At 46.8% G+C, this 17,433-nt stretch overlaps 1 protein-coding gene across 3 annotated transcripts in view; it reads left to right on the top strand.

Annotated features, from left to right (window-relative positions):
- ppip5k1a (diphosphoinositol pentakisphosphate kinase 1a) overlaps positions 1-16,114 on the top strand; it is a 134,479-nt gene extending 118,365 nt beyond the window's left edge. For all 3 annotated transcript variants that reach the window (XM_084308948.1, XM_084308946.1, XM_084308947.1), the window contains 3 exons: positions 6,547-6,684; positions 8,445-8,558; positions 11,378-16,114. In XM_084308948.1, the coding sequence (XP_084165074.1) occupies positions 6,547-6,684; positions 8,445-8,558; positions 11,378-11,946 (821 nt within the window). In that variant the 3' untranslated portion in view covers positions 11,947-16,114. The remainder of the gene's footprint in view (positions 1-6,546; positions 6,685-8,444; positions 8,559-11,377) is intronic.
- The last annotated feature ends 1,319 nt before the right edge of the window (positions 16,115-17,433 follow it).

Genomic DNA, 17,433 nt, shown 5'->3' with positions numbered 1-17,433 from the left:
AGATGTTAAAAACTGTCGCTTGATCGATGCCCTCTCTTTTTCCTCTTACCCCTGCACACTTGGGGCGGTTGGGGGGGGGCGGAGCTCTCTGCCTGTTGAACACACTTGCCACCGGGGACGCGTATGAACGCCTGCTCGCCGGGTTCCCTGACCTCACCACACCCACGTTCTCATCTGCAGTGGCCAAACACGGTGTGGAACACCATATTACCACAGAGGGCCCCCCAGTCTATGCCCGGGCCCGGCGCCTCGACTCAGCCAAGCTGGCAATCGCCAGGGGGGAGTTTTCCACCATGGAGCGACTTGGCATTGTGCGCCGCTCGAACAGCCCGTGGGCTTCTCCATTACACATGGTTACAAAGGCTGGCGATTTCCGTCGCCTTAATAACGCCACAACCCCCGACCGGTACCCTGTTCCGCACATACAGGACTTCTCTACCCACCTGGCAGGGGCTGTCATCTTCTCCAAGGTGGACCTGGTGCGCGGTTACCACCAGGTGCCGGTCCATCCACGGGATGTGCCAAAGACGGCTGTCATTACACCCTTTGGGCTTTTCGAATTCCTAAGAATGCCTTTCGGGCTCATGGGGGCGGCGCAGACGTTTCAGCGCCTGATGGACTCTGTGCTCCAGGACATGCCGTTTTTGTTTGTATACTTGGATGACATTCTTATAGCCAGTACGTCCATAGAGGAGCACATGACACACCTCCAGCAGCTGTTTGAGCGGCTCAGTAAGCACGGCCTCATCGTAAACCCAACCAAGTGCCAGTTCGGGCAGTCCTCCATCACTTTCCTCGGACACCATGTCGCTCCACAGGGAGCCACCCCACTCCCCGCCAGGGTGGAGGCCGTTGCCAGTTTTCCTCGTCCCCGCACCGTACGGGCTCTACAGGAGTTCCTGGGCATGGTGAACTTTTACAACCGGTTCCTTCCCAATGCTGCCCACCTCATGCGGCCCTTGTATGAGGCCCTGCGGGGCAAAGTGCCCAAGGACAAGTTAGATTGGTCCTCGGGGATGGACAGCGCTTTTGGGGCTGCCAAGACCGCGCTAGCCAACGCTGCTCTGCTGGCGCACCCCTCTCCCACTGCCCCGGTCGCCCTCACGACAGACGCCTCTGACTATGCAGTGGGGGCGGTGTGCGAGCAGTGGGTGGGCGGTGCCTGGCAGCCACTGGCCTTTTTTAGCAAACAGCTCCGCGACAACGAGCGTAAGTACAGTACTTTCGACAGGGAACTGCTGGGTCTGTTCCTCGCCACCAGGCACTTTAGATTCCTGTTGGAAGGCCGCCAGTTCACTGCCTTTGTGGACCACAAGCCGCTAACGTTCTCCATGGCCAAGACCTCGGAGCCGTGGTCGGGACGTCAGCAGCGGCAGCTATCGGCGATCTCCGAGTTAACCACAGACATTCAGCACGTGGTGGGCAAGGACAACTTTGTCGCCGACTGCCTCTCTCGGGCGGTCATCGGGTCCGTCCACTTAGGACTCGATTATGCCGCCATGGCGGCAGACCAAGCCACGGACTCAGACATTCAGGCCTATCGGACGGGTCCTACCGCACTGCAGCTGGAGGATGTGGTGTTCGACACAGCTAACGCCACTCTCCTCTGCGACATCTCCACTGGCCAACCGCGCCCTATGGTGCCTACGGCCTGGCGGCGCCGGGTTTTTAACATGATCCACAGCCTTTCCCACCCAGGTGTGAAGGCCTCGACTAAGCTGGTGGGGGTCAAGTTTGTGTGGCCTGGCCTCCGGAAGGATGTTAGGACCTGGGCTAGCTCATGTGTGGCGTGCCAGCGTGCCAAGGTGCACCGCCATACCAAAGCCCCTTTGGCACCGTTTATAGTGCCGGAGAGGCGGTTCGACCATGTGAATGTGGACCTGGTGGGCCCCCTGCCCCCCTCCCATGGATATACTCACCTCCTCACCATGGTGGACAGGACCACCAGGTGGCCGGAGGCCCCAGTCCTACGTCCCCAGGGACCTGCCATTGGCCAAATATGTTTTCATCCGGCACGACAGCCATCGGACCCCGCTGCAGCCCCCTTATGACGGGCCTTTCCGTGTCCTGGAGGCAGGCACTAAAAACTTTGTTGTGGACATGGGAGGCAGGCCAGAGCGGGTCACTATAGACCGTCTTAAGCCTGCTCACTTGGACAAGGACGAACCAGTTAAGTTGGCGCTGCCCCCGCGGCGGGGGCGCCCCCCGGTTTCGGCTCAGACCCCTGCCCTATCCTCTGTTCCGGCCTTGGCCCCTTCCGGGGCCCGGCCGCTGGTCCCACTTATCTCCCTTAATCCCCCTCTGGTTAAGCGCAGTCGGTTCGGCCGCTTGATCCGTCCCCCTCCACGTTGACTATTTCGTGCTGTGATCTGTTCACTGATGGACTGTTCACTGGCTATTAATTAGTTGCAGTTTTTGTATTGGTGAATTCTGGGGGGGCCTGTGTGGTGACCTATATTAAGAGACATTCACCAAGGTGGGCTTGTGCCTTTAAGAGTGTGGGTTTTACTGTTTAGGGGACAGGTTAAATACCACTTCCGGTTCCGGGTTAACTTTGTTGTTATTTGTAAATGCTATGTGAGTGAGAAGTAAAGTACCTCAACTCGAACCACGTCTCTGGCTCGCTACTTTCTTATCGCCACAATACATTCCAATTTATATATATTTGGACCATGTCTTTTTTCCATCATCTGAAGAAACTTGAATGGCTTTTCGAAATCTTGCAAAACAGAGATAATAACCTAGACTCTTTATTTTGACGTCGCCGTGACAGAGAGTGTAAATAACGAGCAAGGATTGTGGGAAATGTAGTAAACTGGCGTGAGAAATGTAGGAAATTGGTACGCGGTGGTACGCTCGACTATGAAACCTCAAACGACTGTGGACATGCAGCGCAGAGTCCGGTCCGCTCACAGTACACCCGACTATGTGGTCCGGTCCACTCACAGTACACCCGACTATGTGGTCCGGTCCGCTCACAGTACACCCGACTATGTGGTCCGCTCACAGTACACCCGACTATGTGGTCCGGTCCGCTCACAGTACACCCGACCATGTGGTCCGGTCCGCTCACAGTACACCCGACTATGTGGTCCGGTCCACTCACAGTACACCCAACTATGTGGTCCGGTCCGCTCACAGTACACCCGACTATGTGGTCCGCTCACAGTACACCCGACTATGTGGTCCGCTCACAGTACACCCGACTATGTGGTCCGGTCCGCTCACAGTACACCCGACTATGTGGTCCGGTCCGCTCACAGTACACCCGACTATGTGGTCCGGTCCGCTCACAGTACACCCGACTATGTGGTCCGGTCCGCTCACAGTACACCCGACTATGTGGTCCGGTCCACTCACAGTACACCCGACTATGTGGTCCGGTCCGCTCACAGTACACCCGACTATGTGGTCCGGTCCGCTCACAGTACACCCGACTATGTGGTCCGCTCACAGGACACCCGACTATGTGGGAGCCTTAAGGCCTCATGTCTTTGCAAATGAAATATGAAATGGCGGCTGTGATACTCGTCACTCACTGTGATACTCAGATTTTTTTTTCAGTTTTTGTGGAAAAATGCTGGTCAAAGGATGGTGAGCAACCATCCGTAACACTAACACGGGGGTCAATGCTAACACGGGGGCCAATGCTAACACAGGTAACACAGGGGTCAATTCTCGAAGACACTCTGATGTCACGAGACTGCCGCCATCTTGGTATGAGGGTAACAAACTGATTTCTACCATCAAATACATGCGTTGAGCTCCGTTTTTATTACATGTTTTATCACATTCTTGTTCATTTTATAACATTTCCATACGATTTGTTTTGAAAATATTGAGGCCAACATGGCATTTCACTATTTCGAAAGCCTTTCTGGTGATTCTAAGGCGAGATATGAGTCAAATAAGCTCCCCCTGATTCTGGTGTTGTGGTAGTGGTAGATACATGCTGAGCTAACGTTGGTTACATCATATATATCGAGCCGATAGGAGCTTATCTTATCTAATCTTATGTGGTGGTACCACGTGTGCCACTACCCGATCAAACATCCACGTGGGATTGGATGGGATAAACTCCTATCGGTTCGATATGATGTGGTTGACATTAGCTCAGCATGTAGCTATTTGTCTAGGTTAACGTAGCTAAAGTTAGCTGCCAGACACTTTTTCCTCCATGATGGTATAAAACTTGCGATTTGGATTTCTGTTTTTGTCATTAGTACAACGCGTAACACAGCAGCTCTTTGGCATTGTGAAGGACTGAAGAAAATTCCGCTTGATTGTCTTTAATTTGCCGCTTTAACGATCCGTTTCTCCACTTATGAAGCGTACACAATGTACCAGGCTGGACAGTTCCCCCCACGCTGCAGTTGCATAGCAACAACAGACAGGAAGTTGACTTCGAGAATGCTAACACAGGGGTCAATGCTAACACGGGGGTCAATGCTAACACGGGGTCAATGCTAACACGGGGTCAATGCTAACACAGGGTCAATGCTAACACAGGGTTCAATGCTAACATGAGGTCACTATGAATTGAAAATGGGGGACCCTGATGTAAACAAGATGAAAGTCTTTCTCTGGTCTGCATCCCCTTAATAATTGTGTGTATTGAGCCATACTGTATTGTACCCATTCTGCAATCTGTTAAATAAAGTTTTCATTCATTCATTCATTCATTCATTCAACACAGGTAACACGGGGGTCAATGCTAACACAGGGGTCAATGCTAACACAGGGGTCAATGCTAACACAGGTAACATGTGGTCAATGCTAACACGGGGGTCAATGCTAACACAGGGTCAATGCTAACATGGGGGTCGATGCTAACATGGGGGTCAATGCTAACACGGGGGTCGATGCTAACACGGGGGTCAATGCTAACACGGGGTCAATGCTAACACAGGTAACACAGGGGTCAATGCTAACACGGGGTCAATGCTAACACAGGTAACACAGGGGTCAATGCTAACACAGGGTTCAATGCTAACACAGGGGTCAATGCTAATACAGGGGTCAATACTAACACAGGGGTCAATGCTAACACAGGGGTCAATGCTAACACGGGGTCAATGCTAACATGGGGGTCAATGCTAACACGGGGTCAATGCTAACACAGGGTCAATGCTAACACGGGGGTCAATGTTAACACAGGGGTCAATGCTAACACAGGGGTCAATGTTAACACGTGGGTCAATGCTAACCCGGGGGTCACTGCTAACACAGGTAACACGTGGGTCAATGCTAACACAGGGGTCAATGCTAACACAGGTAACACGTGGGTCAATGCTAACACGGGGGTCAATGCTAACACAGGTAACACGGGGGTCAATGCTAACACAGGGGTCAATGCTAACACGGGGGTCACTGCTAACACAGGTAATACGGGGGTCAATGCTAACACAGGTAACACGTGGGTCAATGCTAACACGGGGGTCAATGCTAACACAGGTAACACGGGATCAATGCTAACACGGGGGTCAATGCTAACACAGGTAACACGGGGGTCAATGCTAACACGGGGGTCAATGCTAACACAGGTAACACGGGGGTCAATGCTAACACGGGGGTCAATGCTAACACGGGTCGATGTTAACACAGGGGTCAATGTTAACACAGGGGTCAATGCTAACACGGGTGTTCTCTAGTCCAGACTAACATTCACTTGTCTGTTCTCTAGTCCAGACTAACATTCACTTGTCTGTTCTCTAGTCCAGACTAACATTCACTTGTCTGTTCTCTAGTCCAGACTAACATTCACTTGTCTGTTCTCTAGTCCAGACTAACATTCACTTGTCTGTTCTCTAGTCCAGACTAACATTCACTTGTCTGTTCTCTAGTCCAGACTAACATTCACTTGTTTGTTCTCTAGTCCAGACTAATATTGACTTGTCTGTTCTCTAGTCCAGACTAACATTCACTTGTTTGTTCTCTAGTCCAGACTAATATTGACCCATCTGTATGTCTGTCTGACCACTAGTCCAGTTTTTTGTTCTCTAGTCTAATTTGAGTCAGTCCTCTAGGCTAGTCTAATGTTAGTTTATCCTAGTCTAGTCTAATGTTAGTTTCTCCTAGTCTAGTCTCGTGTTAATCTGTCCTCTAAACTAGTATAATGTTGGTCTGTCCTCTAAACTAGTCTAATGTTGGTCTGTCCTCTATAAACTAGTCTAATGTTGGTCTGTCCTCTAAACTAGTCTAATATTGGTCTGTCCTCTAAACTAGTCTAATGTTGGTCTGTCCTCTAAACTAGTCTAATGTTGGTCTGTTCTCCAGGTTTCGAGGGCTGTTCCTCTAGTCTAATGTTGGTCTGTTCTCCAGGTTTTGAGGGCTGTTCCTCTAGTCTAATGTTGGTCTGTTCTCCAGGTTTTGAGGGCTGTTCCTCTAGTCTACTGTTGGTCTGTTCTCCAGGTTTCGAGGGCTGTTCCTCTAGTCTAATGTTGGTCTGTTCTCCAGGTTTTGAGGGCTGTTCCTCTAGTCTAATGTTGGTCTGTTCTCCAGGTTTTGAGGGCTGTTCCTCTAGTCTAATGTTGGTCTGTTCTCCAGGTTTCGAGGGCTGTTCCATGGTTCCCTCCATCTATCCTTTGGAGACGCTCCACAACTCTCTGTCCCTGAAGCAGGTCAACGAGTTCTTCAGTAACGTGTGTGAGAGCGCAGGAGAAGCCCACGCCAGGAGCACCCGAGGTACCACCCTGTTTACCACCCTGTTTACACTTACCACCCTGTTTACCACCCTGTTTACACCTACCACCCTGTTTACCACCCTGTTTATACTCACCACCCTGTTTACACTGACCACCCTGTTTACCACCCTGTTTACACTGACCACCCTGTTTACCACCCTGTTTACACTGACCACCCTGTTTACCACCCTGTTTACACTTACCACCCTGTTTACACTTACCACCCTGTTTACACCTACCACCCTGTTTACACTGACCACCCTGTTTACCACCACCACCCTGTTTACCACCCTGTTTACACTCACCACCCTATTTACCACCCTGTTTACACTGACCACCCTGTTTACCACCCTGTTTACACTGACCACCCTGTTTACCACCCTGTTTACACTGACCACCCTGTTTACCACCCTGTTTACCACCCTGTTTACACTGACCACCCTGTTTACCACCCTGTTTACACTGACCACCCTGTTTACCACCCTGTTTACGCATTCCTATATTCAGCAGCAGTACAATGGAATAGCCTACCAATGGAGTTGAAGACCATAAGCCCCTTCTCCACTTTTAAATTAGCTATAAAGAGGTGGATCATAAGTAGCAGAAGCTGGGAGTAGTGAACAAAGGGTTTTTAATATGTGTTCCTTTTTTATTCTTTTATTGTCTATAAAATGGAATATTATTGTATGTATTTTTTTGTTTTTATACCACACATCCTGACATACAGACACTACAAACACCCACGTCCACACACCAGTACATAAATCCACTGACACCAATGATGAAGGACCACAATGGAAACAAGCCTATGGCTTTATTGTGTTTTATGAAATCCTATTGGTAAATGGAGAAAATGTATACCTGTTTCATATTGTGATCAAATGTATATGTGTGATTTTCCATTCTAAACCAATAAACTATTCAATCAATCAATACACTGACCACCCTGTTTACCACCCTGTTTACACTGACCACCCTGTTTACCACCCTGTTTACACTGACCACCCTGTTTACACTGACCACCCTGTTTACACTGACCACCCTGTTTACCACCCTGTTTACACTGACCACCCTGTTTACCACCCTGTTTACACTGACCACCCTGTTTACCACCCTGTTTACACTGACCACCCTGTTTACCACCCTGTTTACACCTACCACCCTGTTTACCACCCTGTTTACACTGACCACCCTGTTTACCACCCTGTTTACCACCCTGTTTACCACCCTGTTTACACTGACCACCCTGTTTACCACCCTGTTTACACTGACCACCCTGTTTACCACCCTGTTTACACTGACCACCCTGTTTACCACCCTGTTTACACTTACCACCCTGTTTACACTGACCACCCTGTTCACACTTACCACCCTGTTTACACCTACCACCAGAGGTAGAACATGTTTAAAGTACCACCATACAAATACTGGTAAATTACTGTCAGCCATGTTTGACCTACTGTCTCTCTGTCAGCCATGTTTGACCTACTGTCTCTCTACAGCCCTATCGGCCATATTTAACCTACTGTCTCTCTACAGCCCTGTCAGCCATGTTTGACCTACTGTCTCTCTACAGCCCTGTCGACCATGTTTGACCTACTGTTTCTCTACAGCCCTGTCGGCCATGTTTGACCTACTGTCTCTCTACAGCCCTGTCGGCCATGTTTGACCTACTGTCTCTCTACAGCCTTGTCGGCCATGTTTGACCTACTGTCTCTCTACAGCCCTGTCGACCATGTTTGACCTACTGTCTCTCTACAGCCCTGTCGGCCATGTTTGACAGCCAGAATCAGCCACCAGTGGACTCCTACCTCCCCCAGAAAGTCCTGACCTCTGCCATCGCCCTGCGGTCCCGCTCCGACAGACCACCCTGGTGTGAGTACACTGTTACTCCCTTTAACCAGGCCTTCACTAACCAGTAGTCTAACTAGTAGTAACTAGTAGTCTAATCAGTAGCCGACCTAGCAGTCTAACTAGTCTAGTCTAACTATAATACTCTCATGATCAACTCACACCAACAATGTGGTTGCCAAAATGAGCAGAGGTATTTCAATTATCAAATCAAAATCAAATCAAATTTATTTATAGGGCCCGACAACACACGTTAATGTCCCCATGGGCCGTACAGGTCTTCTTTAAACAAGTCAAGAAGAAAACATAACTAAGTCAAGAACAGAACAAGAACACCATAAGGTCCAAACATTTTTAGATGAATGCAAATAAATGAAAGAATGCAAGCACTCCCAGACATACCCCACGCGAAGGTAAGGAAAAACTCACTAAAACCTAACAATAGGGAAAAAAGCTCCACAGGCAGTGTGGAGGAGAGAAACCTTAGAAGGGCCATTCAAGGGGGGATCTCCCTTCTTAGATGTTGGTGATAGTAGTGTTGCAGACGGACAGTTGGTAAGCATGCACTCATGTGTGTGGTGAAACACAGATGAGTGCATGCAATAGCAACTGTACATTTTGAAAGATTAAAGATAGAGCTAATAGCGATAGCAACTGAACATTTTGAAAGATTAAAGATAGAGTTGATAGCGGATCTATTTGAGGCACAGGGGCGGCGCAAAGAGGGTCACGTCCTCCCCGTCTTAGTCACGGGACATTCAACACTCCGGTCGTTGCTCAGGGACAGCCGGAGACAGGGAGATAGGGGGTGGCGCAGAGAGGGTCGCGAACTCCCCGACATCATCGCGGGACATCCGGCACTCCGGTCACCACTACGAGACCTCCGGAGACAGGGGGGCACGCAGAGGGGGTCGCAATCTCCCGGCCTTCGTCACGGGACGTCCAACACTCCGGTCAACACTCCAGGACAGCAAGTCATAGGGAGACAGGGAGACGGGACAGGCATTAGACAGCTCATGAGATTGTAGTAGGCGGACATAGCAATAGATACAAGTGGTAGGCATATATGTGAATGGAGTAGATATATGAAGTAAGCGTATTATGTGAATAGAATAGAAGTACTTAACCCAGCAATGAAACCGCGTTGACTGTTAATCAGTTGACAGGACCACGGACAGACGGCGGTGAATAACTGATCCAAGGCCTCGGAGGTGCATGTAGAGCAGTCACTACAATCTTGGCCAAGACCCCGAGGCATCCATCACCTTAGTCAGCGCCAGGAGACGGGCACTCAGAGAGAAGGGGGAGGGAGGGAGGGGGGGGGGGGGAGGGGGGGGGAGGGGGGGGGGGGAGAGTTAGAGAGTTCCCATGTTTGTGGTGCTGCAAAGGAGCAGACATGTAGTACCCTGTAGTGCCATGTAGTACCCTGTAGTGCCATGTAGTACCCCGTAGTGCCATGTAGTACCCCGTAGTACCCTGTAGTACCCTGTAGTGCCATGTAGTACCCTGTAGTGCCCTGTGGTACCATGTAGTACCCTGTAGTGCCATGTAGTGCCATGTAGTGCCATGTAGAGCCATGTAGAGCCATGTAGTACCCTGTAGTGCCATGCAGTACCATGTAGTACTCTGTGGTACCATGTAGTACCCTGTACCCTAACTAAACTACCCTATAGTAAACTACCCAGTGGTACCATGTAGTACCCTGTACCATAACTAAACTACCCTATAGTAAACTACCCAGTGGTACCATGTAGTACCCTGTACCATAACTAAACTACACAGATTAATCTAAAGGTCAGTCCGACCAGGTGAGATCAAGGTAGGTTGAAGGAGAGAGAGAAAAGATGAGTCTTAAGCAGGGATTTAAAAGCTTCGACAGAGCAGGCGCCCCTGATGACGGTAGGTAATTTGTTCCACAGGTAGGGAGCGCGGTAGACAAAGGCTCTGTGGCCGGCGGATTTCTTTTTAACCCTAGGGGTCGATAGAAGCCCCGCATTTTGTGAGCGCAGAGCACGAGCAGGCGAGTATCGGGAGATGAGATCGGATAGATAGAGCGGTGCAAGCCCATTTAAAATTGTGTAGGTGAGGAGTAGCACTTTATCAGAAGGTGTAGGTATTTTCTAGCCGATCTGATATTGAAGCAAGTGATACAGTCATTAGTTCTTTCTCACCTTGATTACTGTCCAGCTGTCTGGTCTAATGCCTCAAGACAAGAGCTCAATAAGATCCAGCTCACTCAGAACAGAGCGGCCCGTCTGGCCCTGAACTGCTCAATGAAAAACAGTGTGGAGGGGATGCATACCAAGTTTGTATTCACAGCTAACATCTACACATGATCGACACAAGTATGGTACTAGGCATGCCTGTAGGGAAACGCTCACACTGCTACTACCAAAAACCAATGCAGCAAAGAAAACTGTGTTATATAGAGCCATGTCATATTGGAATAAACTGCCAGTACATCTTACTCAGATAACCAGTAAGATAAGTTTTAAAAATAATTTGAAAAGAGCATTGAGAGAAAAAGAAATTGGTTTACATTAAAGAAAAACACAGATACTGTAGTTTACACTGATATGACTGTCTATGAGTTTAATCCCTTTTATTGTATTTTCTGTGATCTGATACTCTGTTTGTGTACTGTAATGCTATTTGGAATTATTTTTATATGTAGGAATATTGGAATATATTTTTAAATGTATGCTACTATATGTTTTGTATGTATGTACTGTTTTTGTTGTGTGTGTGGACCCCAGGAAGACTAGTTGTTGCTGCGGTGATGACTTATGGGGATCCGTAATAAAGATAAAGATAAAGATGGTTGTTGTATTGTGTGCCTGCAGACAGCAGTGGTCCATCCAGTACGGTGTCCAGCGCCGGTCCCTCCTCCCCCACCGCCGCCGCCGACACCTCCCCCCGCTTCAGCTTCAGTGACAAGGCCTCCCTGACTCCCCAGAGCGGCAAGGAGCTCCAGCAGCCCTGCTCCTCCCACCCAGCTCCTCCTGAGCCACCTCCCCCTGGCCTGGCCGGGTCAGCCCGCCTCCCCGGTGCCCCTCCACGGCCCCCGAGCCAGAGTCCTGAACACGGGCAGGAGGGGGAGCCAGGCGACACGGACCTCCATCACCTGCCGTGCTCCCGGCTGACTGAGCTCTCTCTGGGCGGGATGGAGACCTACTGCGGCCCGCCTGGCCCTCTGCCGGTGCTGCTGGAGCTCAGGGAGAGCAGCAGCGAGGCGGGCTCCAGCGCCCAGACGCCCCAGTCCCCCGACGGGCCAGATGAGTTCTTTGAGAGCCGGGAGGAGCTGTGGAGGGAGGGCCTCCACACCCAGCCACACCCAGGAACCCCTGTGGAGGCCAGGGCCGCTCACAGCACAGACTCCTACGAGAACAACAACAGTCTAGAAGGCCGTTAGATCAGGTCATTACACCACGCTCCTACAGGCCATGGAAAACCTGGAGAAGTCATAGAAAATGATGACATGGGAATTACAGGAATGATGGGAATGTCATAGGAATTAATTTGTCGTGTTTTTATCAACCGGTCCAGTATTTAAACATCCGTCTTGTCTGCCGGTGGGTCTGCTTCCCTCTGAAGGGATCAAACATCCTGGAGGTAGACGAGGTGGAAGTGTATTGCAGGAGTGTGGAGGCGTGTCTGACAGGACAGGAACATGCAGGAGTGTGGAGGCGTGTCTCTAAGGACAGTGTGGAGGCGTGTCTCTAAGGACAGTGTGGAGGCGTGTCTCTGACAGGACTTGCAGGATGTGGAGGCATGTCTCTGACAGGACAGGGACTTGCAGGATGTGGAGGCGTGTCTCTGACAGGATGTGGAGGCGTGTCTCTGAGAAACTTGAATGACCTCCAGTCAGACCTGGTGTACATACTGTCCCGTCGTGTGATAAGGTGCTACCTGGCTGTCCCGAGCTAGCTGTCTACTGCCAGTCAATAGGACATTTATATTCCCCAGTCAACCTGTACTGCTTAATATTATTATGGTTATTATTAGTGTTACTATTGCCAAAGCCCATACGCCTCATTTATACTTGAGGGGGATAGTCAACATTTAGTTTTCTGATTCGTCACACCGTCTTGGTTTTAGAAGTACTGTAGGTAGAAAACGTTAGCATTTATTAGCGTCATGCTAAGCAATCAATGGGGGACAACAAGCCTTTTTTAATTATTATTTAGATTTTAGTGTAACATGTTAGAAATACCCAAGCATTCATCTAGAAGGTGCTGGAAGGCCTCATCACACCAGTGGAGTATTCAATAATACTGATTCAATAATACACCTTCAATAATACTGATTCAATAATACACCTTCAATAATACTGATTCAATAATACACCTTCAATAATACACCTTCAATTATACTGATTCAATAATACACCTTCAATTATACGATGATACCCTGTTCTGGAGGAGGACTTGTCCTAGTTTATAAATGTTAGTTATACCTGGCCTAGATTATAAATGTTATTTATACCTGTCCTAGTTTATAAATGTTAGTTATACCTGGCCTAGATTATAAATGTTATTTATACCTGTCCTAGTTTATAAATGTTAGTTATACCTGGCCTAGATTATAAATGTTAGTTAGTTATACCTGTCATAGATTATAAATGTTAGTTATTTATACCTGTCATAGATTATAAATGTTAGTTATTTATACCTGTCATAGATTATAAATGTTAGTTATTTATACCTGGCCTAGATTATAAATGTTAGTTATTTATACCTGTCATAGATTATAAATGTTAGTTATTTATACCTGTCATAGATTATAAATGTTAGTTATTTATACCTGGCCTAGATTATAAATGTTAAGTTATTTATACCTGGCCTAGATTATAAATGTTAGTTATTTATACCTGGCCTAGATTATAAATGTTAGTTATTTATACCTGGCCTAGATTATAAATGTTAGTTATTTATAACCTGGCCTAGATTATAAATGTTAGTTATACCTGGCCTAGATTATAAATGTTAGTTATACCTGGCCTAGATTATACGCATTTCCTCTTCCAGAAAATGGTATCAGCATGTTATTGTATATGTATTTAAATGTATCAGCATGTTATTGAATATGTATTTAAATGTGTCAGCATCTTTTTCAATATGTATTTAAATGTGGCAGCATATGTATTTAACGTTTTCATTTCACACTCTGCTCATTTCCTTGTTAACTCAATGGCCGCCAACAACGAGTCAACTCGTTATAGCCCGCCAATCGAATTCTGCCAACAACGAGTATACTCGTTATTGGATCGTTATTTCTTTCATTCGCTATTTCCATTCATAAACATGCAGGCAGCTGTGTGTTACCACTGGGGATGGGTCTGAGATCGCAAAAGTGCAATACCGCTGCCTAACGTCTTGCGGCCGCTATTGCATTCCATTTGAAACGATGTGGCTTGTTGTCTGGGCCGAGCTGCGGCGTGCGGGCGGGGTCTAAATACTCCGGCAAGACATTCGCTTATAACGATGCATCGACAAGGGTCACCCCGCCCCCCCCCCCGTCATGTGCAATGCTGGATAACGTTGGAAACACGATCGCGATCAGTACTTGGAATGGCGATCAGATAATCGGATTATTCTTTTTGCAGTACATCATAGACAAGGTAAGGGCTTTATGTTATCAATCTTGCGTTGATCCGATAATTATTTCCCCGCGATCAGAGCGTGTGTCTGTGGTGTGTGTGTGTGGTGATCAGAGCGTGTGTCTGTGGTGTGTGTGTGGCGTGCCCCCTGTGGTGTGTGTGTGTGGTGATCAGAGCGTGTGTCTGTGGTGTGTGTGTGTGGCGTGCCCCGTTGGTTGCGATCAAAGCACGGAGGGGCGGCTTCCCATTTCATTACAGCGCTGGCACAAATGGCCATACGCCCACAGCGACCTCCGGTGGTCAATGAGTTAAAGGGCCCAGCGATGACACTCTTCCCAAAAAAGCCTCTTTTTAAAAAATAGGCGTTGTTCCCCTTTTAATTCTGCTGCTAAGCAACATTCATGCCACCCAATGACTTCACTAGCCTTTGACCCTCTTGGCTTCTTAAAAACTGTCCCTTTAACATAGAACTGGTTAGGAATTCATGTAGAGAAAAATCTATTTATCTTGAAATTGCGTAGGTGATGTTTTTATTGCTGACACATCAGATACAGATTTAACTTATACCACAGCTATTATATATTTTTATAAAATATCACCTCATAGTGTGTGAAGAGAAACTATAATCAATAATCCAATCACTGAACTGACAAGTGAGCGGGGCATTTTTAAACTGTTCTGACACTGCAATTTTATAGCAAAGCTGTGTGTCTCTCTGTCTCAGCAAAGCTGTCACTGAACATTCTGTAGCTTGTTTCTACAGCTTGTTATCATTCTGCAGCGTGTTATCATTCTGTAGCGTGTTATCATTCTGTAGCGTGTTATCATTCTGTAGCTTGTTTCTACAGCGTGTTCAGAACTGCAGCTTGTTTCTACAGCGTGTTCAGAACTGCAGCTTGTTTCCAGCGTGTTCAGAACTGCAGCTTGTTTCTACAGCGTGTTCAGAACTGCAGCTTGTTTCTACAGCGTGCGTGTTCAGAACTGCAGCTTGTTTCTACAGCGTGTTCAGAACTGCAGCTTGTTTCTACAGCGTGTTCAGAACTGCAGCTTGTTTCTACAGCGTGTTCAGAACTGCAGCTTGTTTCTACAGCGTGTTCAGAACTGCAGCTTGTTTCTACAGCGTGTTCAGAACTGCAGGTGCACCTGACGTCCCTCTGATGTCTGTACCGTGACTAGGCTGCTAATTGTAACTTGTATTGTTTGATTTCATCATAACTTGTAGAATCTGAGAGGACTGACTAGTAATCTGATGAACAGTAATTATAAATGACAAATGATTCTATACAAAATGTAAGTAATACATTAAATGGAAATGAATTACACGGTCATTATTAATAAATAAATAAATAAAAACGTTATTACCGGTAGTAGTCTAAAGCTGACGGCAGACTGAATTGTTGCTGTGCACTCTGGGAACCAGCAGAGGGCAGTATCATATACTGGGATGACAGTAATCTGAACTAATAATGTCTGTTACAGTTTACTGTTAAAAACAGTAATTTATTACTATGCTAATAATGTAATCTGTTACAGTTCACTGTTAAAAACAGTAATTTATTACTATTCTAATAATGTAATCTGTTACAGTTTACTTGTTAAATTATTACTATTCTAATAATGTAATCTGTTACAGTTTACTGTTAAAAACAGTAATTTATTACTATGCTAATAATGTAATCTGTTACAGTTCACTGTTAACAGTAATGTATTACTATTCTAATAATGTAATCTGTTATGGTTTAACGTACCGTACAGTAATGGGATTACAAATACTCTAAGTGATTACTTGTTGGATTCTCAGGAGGATAATCTTGAGAACAAAAAACTGTTGGTTGGAACAACGTGTTTAACTTTGAATGTTTTTCAGATCCTGAAGTAATCCACACTGAAAGTAATCAGTTAACCTCACTGAGTGTGCAATGGATTACATTACAGATGTGTGTTGATGTGTCCTATAGAGGCAGAAACTCACCTGCTCTGATTAAATGGTGTGAATAAAAATGTCCTGTTCACCTGCTCATGTGTGGATCGTTATTTGGTCATGTGATCACAGCACCAGGAAGTCATTACAGTCATGTGATCACAGCACCAGGAAGTCATTACAGTCATGTGATCACAGCACCAGGAAGTCATTACAGTCATGTGATCACAGCACCAGGAAGTCATTACAGTCATGTGATCGCAGCACCAGGATGTCATTACAGTCATGTGATCACAGCACCAGGAAGTCATTACAGTCATGTGATCACAGCACCAGGATGTCATTACAGTCATGTGATCACAGCACCAGGAAGTCATTAGTCATGTGATCACAGCACCATGATGTCATTACAGCGTGAGAGTGGAGACACCATCAGGGAGAGGAGACACCTCAACACCATCAAGATTCAATTCAAAATTCAATCGTTTTATTTCAAACCACATTGTTAGTTTGGCTACATTTACCATTGTCCGGCAAAACAACATTTGAAAAAATAAATGAAATGGGAAAAGAGGACCCCCCCCCCCAAATGAGATGGAAGAAGCAAAGCTTATCTGTTTCCATCCCCCATCAAATAACTAATTGCAAGATTATATATACTTTAGCGTACAATACGGCACGATTTCCAATACACAACATATGATACAATACCATTTGCAAATACTTCAACTACACACAACACAATCACACACACTGACTAGACTATATTCTCATGTCACCCTTCCCCTCAAATCATTCTCATACAATAAGTTGGACTTCCTCCCTGGTATACTTTGTGAACACCATTTTTTTTAACTTCCTCTTTAATATACTATAGATTTACAGGATTTGGTCTCCTCCAGATCATTCCACAAGGTAACTCCACACAGAGAAATACACATAGCGAGGGAGAGGAGAGACCTTAACACAGAAGGAAATCACTTGAAATGACAGGCATGTACAGTATGTGAAGTGCATATCTATAGAGATATGTAGTTTTAACATGTATTGTGTGTTGAACTCTTTGAGGCTGTAAGAGACAGACAGACAGACAGCCAAAGTGGTTGATAGGGATGCAGGGCTTGTGCGAGAGTGAGCGCCAAGGTCACTTGCAGAGATGGAGAGAAGGTGTTCATTTTAAAGGGGAACTATCTTATAAATGGCCTTTTTCAGTGTTTAGCATTGTTTCCTAGCTATGTGGACTTATATTAATAGGATCTGTGTCTAATTCTCATATTGGTGCATTCTTCCAATTCTCCTCTCACAATATTCACCCTCGCTGAACTGAGTCATCTGAAAATGTGCATATCTGTGATGTCAGAGATTTCTCAGCTGCATAA

This window comes from Notolepis coatsorum (genome assembly GCF_963971535.1).
Source record: "Notolepis coatsorum genome assembly, chromosome: 2".
Lineage (NCBI taxonomy): Eukaryota > Metazoa > Chordata > Actinopteri > Aulopiformes > Paralepididae > Notolepis > Notolepis coatsorum.
This window is presented reverse-complemented; position numbering and strand designations above follow the sequence as displayed.